The sequence below is a fragment of the Lampetra fluviatilis genome, chromosome 5, assembly GCF_964198595.1.
Source record: "Lampetra fluviatilis chromosome 5, kcLamFluv1.1, whole genome shotgun sequence".
NCBI classification, from domain to species: Eukaryota; Metazoa; Chordata; class Hyperoartia; order Petromyzontiformes; family Petromyzontidae; genus Lampetra; species Lampetra fluviatilis.
The window spans coordinates 15,815,587-15,828,828 of NC_136279.1; the positions used below are offsets into that span (position 1 = coordinate 15,815,587).

A 13,242-nucleotide genomic window follows, 5' to 3' on the forward strand; every position below is an offset into this window, starting at 1 on the left:
CCTGTTGATGTGTATTGTGCTCCTGTTGAAGTGTATTGTGCCCCTGTTGATGTGTATTGTGCCCCTGTTGATGTGTATTGTGCTGCTGATGTGTGTTGTGCTGCTGATGTGTGTTGTGCTCCTGTTGATGTGTATTGTGCTGATGTGTGTTGTGCTCCTGTTGATGTGTGTTGTGCTCCTGTTGATGTGTGTTGTGCTCCTGTTGATGTGTGTTGTGCTCCTGTTGATGTGTGTTGTGCTCCTGTTGATGTGTGTTGTGCTCCTGTTGATGTGTGTTATGCTCCTGTTGATGTGTGTTATGCTCCTGTTGATGTGTGTTGTGCTGCTGTGCTGCTACTGTCTGTTGTGCTGCTACTGTGTTGTGCTGCTACTGTGTTGTGTTGCTACTGTCTGTTGTGCTGCTACTGTGTGTTGTGCTGATGTGTACTGCTGCTGTGTGTGCCGATTGCTGCTGATGTGTGTTATGCTCCTGATGGTGTGTTGTGCTCCTGTTGATGTGTTGTGCTCCTGTTGGTGTGTGTTGTGCTGCTGCTGCTGACGTGTCGTGCTGCTCAGTACGTCCTGGCTGTGAGCACGACCCAGTCGAGAACATGGCTGCCAGGCTGCATCATCATCATCACAGGCAGCAGCACCCTGTACCTAAGAGCAGCTCACATCACAAGGTGACTATTTACAGACCCAAGCACACTTCACAAAACAACAAATAAAAAAATATATACAATATACATAAAACACTACAGAACTTAAATTCACATTAACATCACAGCAAAGCATCACCAGACATTTGTATCTTATGTACTGCAATTACAAAAAAACCACAAAGACAGCCACAAAACTCATCACCAGTTAAACCAAAAAAATGTACCCATTGTAACCTCACCACCCCCTTAGTAATTAACAGCACTGCATACACATCGTGGTATGGCCCACTGCAAACACTGTTCCCTTTACATCATGACAACTGCTCCAGGACGATGATGACGACGCTGCTGCTGCTGCTCCCCGTCGCCTCTACGCGGCATCGCTTGTGAACCCGTGAGAGACGGCGACAACAGCCATACCTCTGTCGTGGAGCCAACTGAGAGCCAAAGCTCTGCTCCACTAGTGCCTCAGCCATTAGCAGCCTCTAACCTTGTTGGGGCGGGAGGGGGGGAGGAGGAGGTTGTGGTGGTGGTGGAGAAGAAACAAAGATGGTGGAAGGTTCCAGACATCTGCAGTGGGATGGTGGTGGAGGGGGTGGGTTGGTGGTGGAGGGGGTGGGTTGGTGGTGGGGGGGGGCGGTGGGGGGGTGGGTGGTGGGGGGGTTGAGGGGGGGGCAGCCCCGCCCGTGCGTGCGTGTCACTCATTAACCCAACTCGGTGAGGGCCCCCCCCACCCACCGCTGCCCGCCGATGCCTCCCATTGGCCGTTGGGCTGCATGGGCCGCCACGCGGTTGGCCAATGGGCACGCAGAGTCGGGCTGTTGCTACCCTGGGAAGGGGAAGACGACGACGATGCCCCCCCCCACCAGCCAGCGGGTTGCTGTCAGCTGGGCAAAGAGGCAACACATTTTTAACTCTGTTGGCAGCCATGCTGAATCCTATCCTCGTGTGTGGTGTTGTTGTCGTGTGTGGAGCGGTGGTGTAGCACTTAGGGCGCTGCGCTACGAACCCCAGCTCACCCCGAGTTCGATCCCCGGTAACGATTATCAGAACCGGTCATGGGCCCTCCCCTAGGTCGACTCGGCCTCGAATGAGCACCTGGTGCGGTGTGCGAACAAAAGCTTCGCCACTTGGGGAGACAAAGGCGGCCCCCGGGCGTGGTGTGCCGTGCCTTCATAGACTCTCGCTAGCAGCACTCGCCCCAACAAGTCTGTTCGAGGCTACACGGGGCGGTGTCCGAGATGTTTGGTGTGTGCCCCTTGCCTGGCTGGTTTCAGAGAGATGGGGGTTGCAATGTCAGAGCGGAAGTCGTGGTGGGTGGCACTGTGGGTGTGTGTTGTGTGTGTCTGTACACGCCATGTGTGACCCAAGAGGGTGTGGGGTGGGTGGCACTGTGGATGTGTGTGTGTGCACGCCATTTGTGACCCCAGAGGGAGTGGGGTGGGTGGCACTGTGTGAGTTGTGTGGGTGTGTTGTGTGTGTGCCTGTGCACGCCATGTGTGACCCCAGAGAGGGTGTGGGGTGGGTGGCATTGTGGGTGTCACTGGGTGTGTGTTGTGTGTGTGTCTGTGCACGCCATGTGTGACCCCAGAGAGGGTGTGGGGTGGGTGGCATTGTGGGTGTCACTGGGTGTGTGTTGTGTGTGTGTCTGTGCACACAATTTGTGACCCCAGAAAGGGAGTGGGGTGGGTGGCACTGTGGGTTTGTGTGTTGTGTGTGTGCCTGTGCACGCCATGTGACCCTAGAGAGGGTGTCTGGTGGTTGGCACTGTGTGTTGTGTGGGTGTGTGTTGTGTGTGTGCCTGTGCACGCCATGTGACCCTAGAGAGGGTGTCTGGTGGTTGGCACTGTGTGTTGTGTGGGTGTGTGTTGTGTGTGTGCCTGTGCACGCCATGTGACCCTAGAGAGGGTGTCTGGTGGTTGGCACTGTGTGTGTTGTGTGGGTGTGTGTTGTGTGTGTGCCTGTGCACGCCATGTGACCCTAGAGAGGGTGTCTGGTGGTTGGCACTGTGTGTTGTGTGGGTGTGTTGTGTGTGTGCCTGTGCACGCCATGTGACCCTAGAGAGGGTGTCTGGTGGTTGGCACTGTGTGTGTTGTGTGGGTGTGTGTTGTGTGTGTGCCTGTGCACGCCATGTGACCCTAGAGAGGGTGTCTGGTGGTTGGCACTGTGTGTGTTGTGTGGGTGTGTGTTGTGTGTGTGCCTGTGCACGCCATGTGACCCTAGAGAGGGTGTCTGGTGGTTGGCACTGTGTGTTGTGTGGGTGTGTGTTGTGTGTGTGCCTGTGCACGCCATGTGACCCTAGAGAGGGTGTCTGGTGGTTGGCACTGTGTGTGTTGTGTGGGTGTGTGTTGTGTGTGTGCCTGTGCACGCCATGTGACCCTAGAGAGGGTGTCTGGTGGTTGGCACTGTGTGTGTTGTGTGGGTGTGTGTTGTGTGTGTGCCTGTGCACGCCATGTGTGACCCCAGAGAGAGTGTGGGATGGTTGGCACTGTGGGTGTTATGTGTGTGTGCCTGTACACGCCATTTGTGACCCCAGAGAGGGTGTGGGGTGGTTGGCACTGTGTTGTGTGGGTGTGTGTTGTGTGTGTGCCTGTGCACGCCATTTGTGACCCCAGAAAGGGTGTGGGGTGGTTGGCACTGTGTGTTGTGTGGGTGTGTGTTGTGTGTGTGCCTGTGCACGCCATGTGACCCCAGAGAGGGTGTGGGGTGGTTGGCACTGTGTGTTGTGTGGGTGTGTGTTGTGTGTGTGCCTGTGCACGCCATGTGTGACCCCAGAGAGGGTGTGGGGTGGTTGGCACTGTGTGTTGTGTGGGTGTGTGTTGTGTATGTGCCTGTGCACGCCATGTGTGACCCCAGAGAGGGTGTGGGGTGGTTGGCACTGTGGGTGTTGTGTGTGTGTGTTGTGTGTGTGCCTGTGCACGCCATTTGTGACCCCAGAGGGTGTGGGGTTGGTGGCACTGTGTGTTGTTTGTGTGTTGTGTGTGGGTGTATTGTGTGTGTGTTGTGGGTGTGTTGTGTGTGCACGCCATTTGTAACCCCAGCGAGTGTGTGGGGTGGTTGACACTGTGGGTATGTTGTGTGTATGCCTGTGCACGACATTTGTGACCCCAGACAGGGTGTGGGGTGGTTGGCACTGAGTTTTGACTGATGGGGGGGCAGCAACGTGCACATTCTGCGGTGCTGTGGACTTTACACACAAATGGAACAAAGGAGAAAATTATACTCTCCGGTCATGTTAATGTACTGTATCTACACAATGAAACGTGGCCGGTGTATTTAGGGTTTGTCTAATACAGCAGCAACGTAGTGTTTTGTGTGCAAGTGTTGTAAGTCACAATGCAGCTGTGGCCTTTATGATTTTACAGATGAAAAAGAAATCAATAACTAGCATGTTGACATCTCCTGTTTGCTGTTAAACTCAAAATGATTTCCTTGCTCAAGTGAGCCGAGCCAGCGATGGAAATTCCGCACTTGTGGGCAGCCACCATTGTGATCTCCACCCCCCCCCCCAAAAAGTGGTACTCGTTGTATCGACCCCCGGGTGAGATGATGGGCTGGGTCCAAGGCCCAACCAGGATATGAACCCGCAACCTTACCATCTCATGTCGTTCGCTCTGCCTCTTGAGCCCACCACCATTGTTAAAACTGGCGTTCAAATCCGTTACATCACACAATGACATTAACAACACACCTACACAATACACAATACCAGACGACTGTGGATACACAAACATCGTAACAATTCAGGTCTCGAATGCAAATGTACCCGTCTTTACACGTTACCAACACGTTACGATATGCCAATTAAATGGCATGCAATTCTGCTAAAACAAGTGTACATTGTTACCAAATGTTTAAAAGATACAGCACTGTCCAAACACGTAATCGACGTCAAATTAAGTAAATCGGAACAAAATGTTACATAATTACGGGCTCAAATGTATCTTCCACATTACGGCAAATCTGCTGTGATAAAAACAAAAAACGCTGTCCTGTAATTGACGTACGTACAGTTGACCGAGCCCGTGGGGGAAGGAAGACTTCATTGAAGTGTTGCTGGGTTGTTGTTAATGTTTTTGGTTCGAGGTGGTTGTTAACAAAATGCGGGTGGAAATTGGATACGATTTACGTAAATTGTTCAATGGACTGGCCGGTTTCACGACAAATTAATTCAACCGTGGATTTGCTCGTCTGCTTAAAAGAGCCATTGCGGCCTGCGTCTAACCAGAAATACACAATGCGCCACTTGCTCTCTCAGCTCTTCTTTTTTTTAAACCAAGCCCTCGCATTCCATAGAGCTGAGCTCATTTTGTAACCACGTGTGCCACTCAACAGCTCCTAAAGGCTTCATGTTACTTCCCTTAAACTAAATCAATAATATTGGATAAATCATGTCGAGGATTTATGCTTGTACTGGATTCAACAACAGTGTTAAGCTTAACAGATTTTTTTTTATCAGAAACATTAATCCAGGAACCAACTTGACTTTCTGCAGCCCGAACAGCAGCAGCCTCCATGTCTCAGCCTCCAATTCCACAAACACTTTGCAGAGTAATTCCTATATAACTCCACGAATATGCTCAATTCTACTTTAATTCTCTTCCACTTTTTATAAAATAGCATAAGCTACCTTAATTATGGTTGCTTACCGGGTAGGTGCCCTGGTTCGTTAGCACTGTATTGAGTTTAAAAAAACGTCACATTTCCATAGGAAATGCTGCATTGGCCCCTTTGAAGCAAAGACAAATGATCGTGTCATTTTAAAAAATCAATCGCTGCTCTGGCATTTTCAGCACGCTTCTCGAGATTCGTAAACTCCACGTACTTGTCGTGTTTCCTGTCCAACACTATTGCACAATATCAATGCACATTACTTGTCATTTTCACTAAAATTTTGTCCTTGCATTAAAATAACACAACAACAAATTGAGGCTGCTTTCCTCACCGGAAATACAACACATTTACAGAGTATAAAAATGTATGTAGATGAGGGCAAAATAGCACCATTAGAAAAAAATATTTGCAAAAGAGCGTCCCGGATTTGCCACCCTGTTGTTCCCAAAGAAACGCATCGATGATGGCCAAATAAAAGAGGCGGTGGTGGCGGTGGTGGTTCTTTTGACTCATACCTTCTCCTTAGGAAAACTCGCACCACCATGATCCTGCGATGATGGCTCTTATCTCCTCCAACCACAGGACGCGTGCCCCTCGCCTGCGTCGCCGACGTCGCCGATACAAGCGAAGTGCCCCCCGTCCCCCCCGAGCAATGCCCCCTCGCTTATAGTGTGCGTGTCTGGGTTTTTTTCCAGGCAGCTTCCGAGGAGGGAGCGAGGAGAAGAGAGGAGAGAGAGAGCGGGAGGAGGGGACGGAATCTATATAGCTGAGGAGAGAGGCTCTTTAAGGCTGATCCCGCATGCGGTGGCACAAACCTCGTGTGTTTGGGGCCAGGGACCGTCGATGGCGCTTCTGTATGATTTAGAACACGTTACACCCGTCCTTTCCTTGGGCATGTCACACAGCATGCAGATGGCACAATCACAGGGCTCACTCAGTCACGGCCCTTAATGAGGCCCATGTCAACGTGAAACAATGGAAAGATGCTACGGGATGAACAGATGCAAGGGGAGGGCTTCATGGGGTAGGGTCGATGTAAAATGGCACCAATTTTCCCAAACATCATGATGGCACAATTATTATAACCGCAGTACGCAAACGACCGCTAGCATTTTTCTCTTACAAAATACATATCTTTGGCTCATCTCACGCAAACACACACACTCTATAATGTAATTAAATTATGGTTTGCAAAAAAAAACCCCATGTCAAAATCTAGTACAATCTCACGAAAAATTAGCCTTACCTTTTTTTGTGTGCAAAAAAATAACCGACTGGGAAACAAAGTCTGCAGTCTCAGGGCATAATATGGTGGAAAGTATCTGATCACACCAAAAAAAAACAATCCTTGCACACTCTATATAGGACTGCATTGGCTGGCAATCACGTGAAAAGAGACCACACTTGATTGGCTGTCAAGAAGAAGAAGGGAGTGTCGCAGCTGGCCGAGCAGTCTGGCTCTCTCATGCACAAACCCGCTTGCTGGTGGCCCCCTGCACAAGGCAAAGCTGCATGCAACAAGCACATCGGACAGCCATTTTGCGCCGTCACAACTCCAATGATGCACAGTGCCACATTGTCACCAAGCATGCAGGCAGCCATGGGGGCCTGACAGCCATTGAAGGTCAACTGGACACTGGAACTTTGACCCGTAGCTGTATAAATGACTAGAGGTTCTGGCACAGTAATGGGCATTAAAAAAAGCTGATGTGATGATACCGATATATTATGCTTTCTTGATTTAGCATTTTGTCGACCGGAAAATGGTTATCAGCGACGCTGAAATGTGTTAAATGGTCCTTCCTGTTTCACAGGAAGTTCTGTGTGAGGTGAACCTTCGAGACAGATTCCCCCAATTGTGTCTTTCCTCTTGTACATTGCAATTGGCTTAAGATAACATTGTTAGTAATTGCACTTGTAACAATAAATATGCTTAATGTTGTACGTATAACACCGCAATTACAACAAAACATACATTTACCTGCACCTACTCTTTATGTGTATGTTTTAGCAAGAGTATGGCCACTCTATGCTGCTGCAATTAAGCCTGAATCCAAAAATGTAAATATACCTGAAACCGATTTACAAAACAAATCAATCACAGCACTGCAATTAATAACAATCCATAATCCCTACGTTTTAAAACATTTATTTTCTGGATATATTCTTCTAATTCAAAGTTACAGTTATCACCATACTGAAAACAGTGATCCGGTATATTTTGCTGTGTATTCCAGTACCAAATCTTCATACTTTAGACTAATCCGGTTCTGTGGTGTGAACATTTTCCTGTACGAGGTGACTATTTTTCCATGTTTTTATAAAAATGTCAAAGAATATGAATAGGAAAATGTCATCATTATCTTAAACCTCGTTTTATCTGGATAACCGGGCCGCTGACTTTACCCAATATTAACCTCCGCCATTGCAACTGTTGTGCAATTTTATGACCTTATTTATATTCCAGACACCATCCTGTATTTATTGAAACACATAACGAAAGCATATTTTACTCTTCAATACATACCAGAAATATCACTCTCCTAATTTCTGTATGCCATTGATAGTATAAAAATCCAAATACTCTCAAGCAAATGCTCTCCTTAATTCTAAGCTGGGCATACAATGCAATGTTTGATGGGGAAAGTCACATACACAGTAATGTAGTTGCAATGTGAACAAAAACACTGGGTTGCAGTCACTTCTGCTGACCATATTGCCAAAACGTGATTAATTCTGCACCTTAATTCCAGGTACCAGTTATTAAAAGCTATTTGTATGACCACAAATCCCGGTTAACAAACATAATAGACAATTTCAACAAACACCATTCACATGTAAATTCGCCGCCTTTCCACATGGCAAGAAAGTATGCTTCATACACAATATTTGGGCAGCCCATCTTTATGCACTCTTTGTCACAGATGTGACACTTTCACACTGTCATGCATCCTACAAGCAGTCACACACCGCCAACCATCCAGCAGAATTCACCAAGAGACCACAGTGCCCCTTCTATGCAATCTTCCTACCTTCTCCTCAGGAAAACGCGCACCACCATGGTCGTGGGAAGAGACCAGAGCTATCCTCCAGATGGTTGCCACCGTATGTGTTCGCCGGCTTGACGAGTGAGTGCCCAAGAAAGCCCTCCTGCAGTGTGCGTGCGTTGCGCTCCCACCAGCACCGGCCTCCGAGGCAGCGTGGAGAGAAAGAGAGAGAGGGAGGACGGAAGGAATCTATAGCTAGAGAGACTCAAACAAGGCTCACGGGCCTGCACGCACTACATTTTGAGGCTACTGGCTAACATAGAGGCCATAGTGACATAGATCCGCAGTATTACAGCATCGTGAAGCCACTGTCAAGGATGTACAGCACATGTCGCCCAATAAATTATGACAGGAATCAGTGAGAGCCAAATTAACAAATGCAACAGCCTGGTGGATATCAAAACTTGAATAAGCAGCCAAAAAGCTGCTTTAATATGTCTAACGCGCTGTGTTTTCATTGGCAAATTAACATTCAATATTGATAAATGAACACAATTTGTTGTACTCCAGATCCACATAATTGTCGTGTATTTTATTTTACATGACAAATTGTGTCGAGTAGCTTTGATCTTTATGACCAATGCTGGGACCAGAACAGCACTGTAAAACAAATTCCGGTTGTTCATCCTGACTATAGAACACTAAAACAATCACGTCATATCTGTACTCTCATAAAACATCGCTACTCTTTATGACATGTGAAATTTGGTATTTCATTTCCACTTATTATATTTCTGGAAATATGTATAATCTACAGTGCTCCAGAAAAGCAATGGTCTGCTTTAACTTTGATGGAGAAACCTCAACTTAACAACATCTGCACAAGCATTTTCATTGTTTCAATTATATGTTTAATTGCCAGGCATGACAGAATGCATGTCCATTTCAAGGTTAGAGTGCATTACAGATCATCTATAAATGACCGTGTGAAATAGTGCTGTTTACCATTACTCTCATTTTGTTGCGACATCCACATAGCAATACAACACCGTAGTCAAAACAGTGTTAGCTGCAGCTGTAACTTTCATTGTCTTTGGGTTTATAGAGCCCTGTATTTGGAGTCTATACACATATGTAAAGTCCAATACAGTTTCGTTGCATTCTCAGTTAGATTATGAGTACATACGCAGAATTTCCCTACATCCAATTCGATGTCAGTGTTTTCTGTTCGTGATCCCATTAACCGTGTTTATCTGCACAGATCACCGTCTTCTTCCACTGCGGATAAACCCAGACAATAGGGTGATCCTGCTACCACCTTTTGGGTCACTCTTATCCACGCAAATGCTCAGATAATCGGATGAATTTAACGGTTCCGGTATACCACATCCGGGTGCAGTATATTGACGTTCATTGTCAATTCTGTTTCAGTCATAACGTACTTGTGTCACGCGTTCTCCACATGACAAATAAAACAGGCAACAGATTATCTGCAATGTTAAACTCCTTATGGGGAACTCCAGTAAACTACAGCAATATATATCACATTGCAATGTACGATAGAGTAACACTGTACTGTAATCATGGGCTTATAAGAAGACATAAAATGTTTCCGGTCAAAATATCCTGCCGTACTATGATACGCTTTAATATGCACGACCATCTATGGCACAAATTGCCCTCAATATTTGCATGTGTTGTGCTAAGCTTGTTTGTGTCTGAGCAGTACTAACTGTTCATTAGAGACAATAAATTATTAATAATTTAATAACCATACTGGACCCTACCATCGAGCCTCCCGGTTTAATTCTAGATTTGAATTCTAGATTTGAAGCTTTCGTGACTGCAAGGATTCATATTCTTAGGTTTTTTCGGTAAAGTCACGTAGGTAAAAACATTAAAATTAATAAAAGTAAAATTAAATAAAAATCACGACGTTTCGGAGGCAACACAAGCCTCCGTCTTCAGGTGGAACCGTCACAGCCACGATATATACCTCCCGGTTTAAACCTTCCACTTCGCCAATGGTCAACCATCAACCGAATCGGCATGACCCGATGCGGCTCTCCGATGCACAAACGACACATCAAAGATTCGGCGGCCTTGGAGTGGTCCGGCCACGAATCCCAAACCATCGACCGCATCATAAACACTCCGCTGCTGTCTCCACTCCTTTTAAGGAGGAATGGACGTGATCCACTCTGCTTATGAACAGACAATTGAGTGGATAACAAATCTGAAATTGCATCTTTCATCTGCTGCTATTAATCCATACGAAAGAAGATTAGAGACAATATACAACAAAAATACGAATTGTTTATGAAATCCATCAATAAAGGTACAATAGGATATCAGGGTTAAGGGTGAGTGGGCCCCAGATGTTGGCACTATATAAGGCTCAGGACCACTCCATATGGTAGATTATGACAGCAGGCACTCACAGTGTTCAGCCATGTTGTGCACATGTTCCTGTCTATACAATGCACCGTAATGCACACACGAACCTATCTATGCACTCATGAAAGAGCAATATATAACAATACAATTGATTGCAGTACAGTGCTACTTTCCTAGAGTGTATGTGTAGTAAGTGTATGGTATGTATTAGGGCACGCATTAGTTATAACACCATACTGAAGAATGTAAAAATTATGTACGCATTAGAAAATGTCGCCATATGTGCCATCTTAATCTATGCTGACAAAATTAATGTAACTGTACCACACACACAGTGGAATTCCTCTTATCTGTGACCATTGTATCCGTGACTCCGTTGACCTGTGCTTCCGAGTTTTGCGGGGCCGATGTTTCCTAATTTTTATTATCTGCTATTTTCATGGATCAGAGGAGTTGTCCCAGAGTGGTCGCAACAGGAGATAAATTCATCCCGTTAAGTTTCACGGATAGATAGGGCCACGTGAATAATGTTATGCCATTGTTAGTTTTTTGTGGCTAACAGGAGTTGTTTTTGTGGATAACAGGATGAGAACTCCTCCTCTCGTCTAGGGAAATATCAGAAAACGGTTACACCCCGACCATGCCCCCCGAGATCAAAGTGGATAAGAGGCGTTCCACTGTATTTGTTGCTGGCACACACACATTCTTAGAGGTTGTTTAGCCTCATCGCGGTAAGGCTTCAGTCACGCTTGGTATCCTTCCTCGCCACAAAGACGAACAAAGCAATAAGCTAACTGCGTCTTGAATCAAACCATCTGGCTATAAGAGCTCCAATATGTAATATTTACAAATTCACATTCGATAAATATTAGAAGTGTGAGGAAGCATCGATTCATAGATTCATAAGCCCACAATAAATGTATAAAAACTGCCGAAGAATCAATAATTTTCCATCTGTATGTGTTTAAATGGGCTCACATGACCCCTGTAGCTGCTATAGTGGCATTAAAATGCCACCTTCATTGTGGCATTCTAATAAAGGGCATGGTGAACCCAAGATTAATTTAGCATTAATAATATTGGCTGCAACTTTTCCAGAGTGTGTACATGAACAAGTTCTATTGTTGGAAGGTTTTTTCACAACATATAGTACCGTTTTGTAAAGCAGAATACTACTTATAGATTTTTTTAAAGTAACCATTATTTGGCAAAAAAACATTTAACAAGAAAATTGCAGCACAGCGTTAATAGTTTACAGAACTACAGATTTCACGTCTCAAACACATCCGTCATGACAAAATCCTCGGTGGAAGTGCGTATTTTCATACATTTCACAGCACAATTTCCTTTCACCTCTAAAGATGTGTGACTCTGTGTACTCTATAGTTGTGTGTGGGTGCGCAAGTTTAGAGTGCACTGTGTTCCAATCCCAGCCACCTGGGTTGGATTATCGGCTTCGGACAACACCAGTATGTGTGGCAAGTGGTATCTGACCCTGTCCTGGGCCTCCCGTAGGGTCTACCCAGTCCTAAATAGGTAGTCGGTGGATTGCATAAACATTGGGTTGGCCACACTATCCCCTCGTATGCCATTTCGACCTCACTTAATAGGGTCCTACCAGCACTTGACCCAAATGTATTTCAGGCTAAATGGGGGTCATTGTCTTTTTATTTTATGCTCATTTCACGCATTATTTGTCATGTGGCCCTGGTATCGCCATAACCTGTAAGTGTTATGTCATAGCCTTGGGCTGTCTAGATCTTGCAAGTCTCAATTGAACACCCCTGGCTTTTAATGTGGTCAATTCTGTGGTGTCACAGCACAGGAAAAAAACAATGGACCATCGAGAGGTTCCCCTGACCACTGCCAGTCAGTCCCACGTCCCCTGGTGGCCACTGTTACTCATTTCCCACGTTGGTGCCACAAGATGTTCACCGTAGGAGAGGCACGGCATACCAATTCTAGATGACGGAATTGCGATTTTGTTGATACGCATAGCGTATCACAATTGTACAATTTATGCGTGTCGACATAAACGTTCATGTGCACCGTGGCAGTAGTGTACTTACACGTGTTTCAGTCAGTATTCATCTGAGGCAAAACACTTAAACAATGTGCTGAGATTGTGTAATATCATACTGATTGGCATTTTGGTTTCAATATTACAGTACACAGTTAAATTGGTTGCCTATGCATCAGTACATTTCTATACATACAGTACAGTCATGTGGTAATCCACGTGAAGATACGGTCGTATTTCAGATTTACTTCCACACAAATCTTGTTTTCTGTATATGTTACCACCACTGCTTCTCTATCACCACCAATGTTGCACGGCATCAGTGGAAAAAACACCACCTTAACATCCGCTAAAACTCCCTGTAGCACTGGTCAGCTTAAAGATCCACCTCATCACCCACACATCTTAACTCCACATTACACACACCTCATCGCCCAACCACATCAACTCACAATGTAACGCCTCTCAACACCCATTCACGTCATTATTCACCACTTCAAATACTCGCAACACCACGCGCTCGTATAACACCACCTCATGACGTGTTCACTTTGTAACCCACACCTTGCCACCAATCCATCTC

General features: G+C 46.0%; 1 protein-coding gene across 11 annotated transcripts in view; it reads right to left on the bottom strand.

Annotated features, from left to right (window-relative positions):
• Window positions 1–8,459, bottom strand: part of ZMYND8 (zinc finger MYND-type containing 8) — a 64,069-nt gene extending 55,610 nt beyond the window's left edge. For 4 of the 11 annotated variants that reach the window (XM_078856947.1, XM_078856943.1, XM_078856948.1 and 1 more), the window contains exon 1: window positions 1,132–1,221. In XM_078856947.1, coding sequence (XP_078713073.1) covers window positions 1,132–1,211 — 80 coding nt within the window. In that variant the 5' untranslated portion in view covers window positions 1,212–1,221. The other 7 variants (XM_078856946.1, XM_078856949.1, XM_078856951.1 and 4 more) reach the window with 7 other exon arrangements.
• Window positions 8,460–13,242: the final 4,783 nt, after the last annotated feature.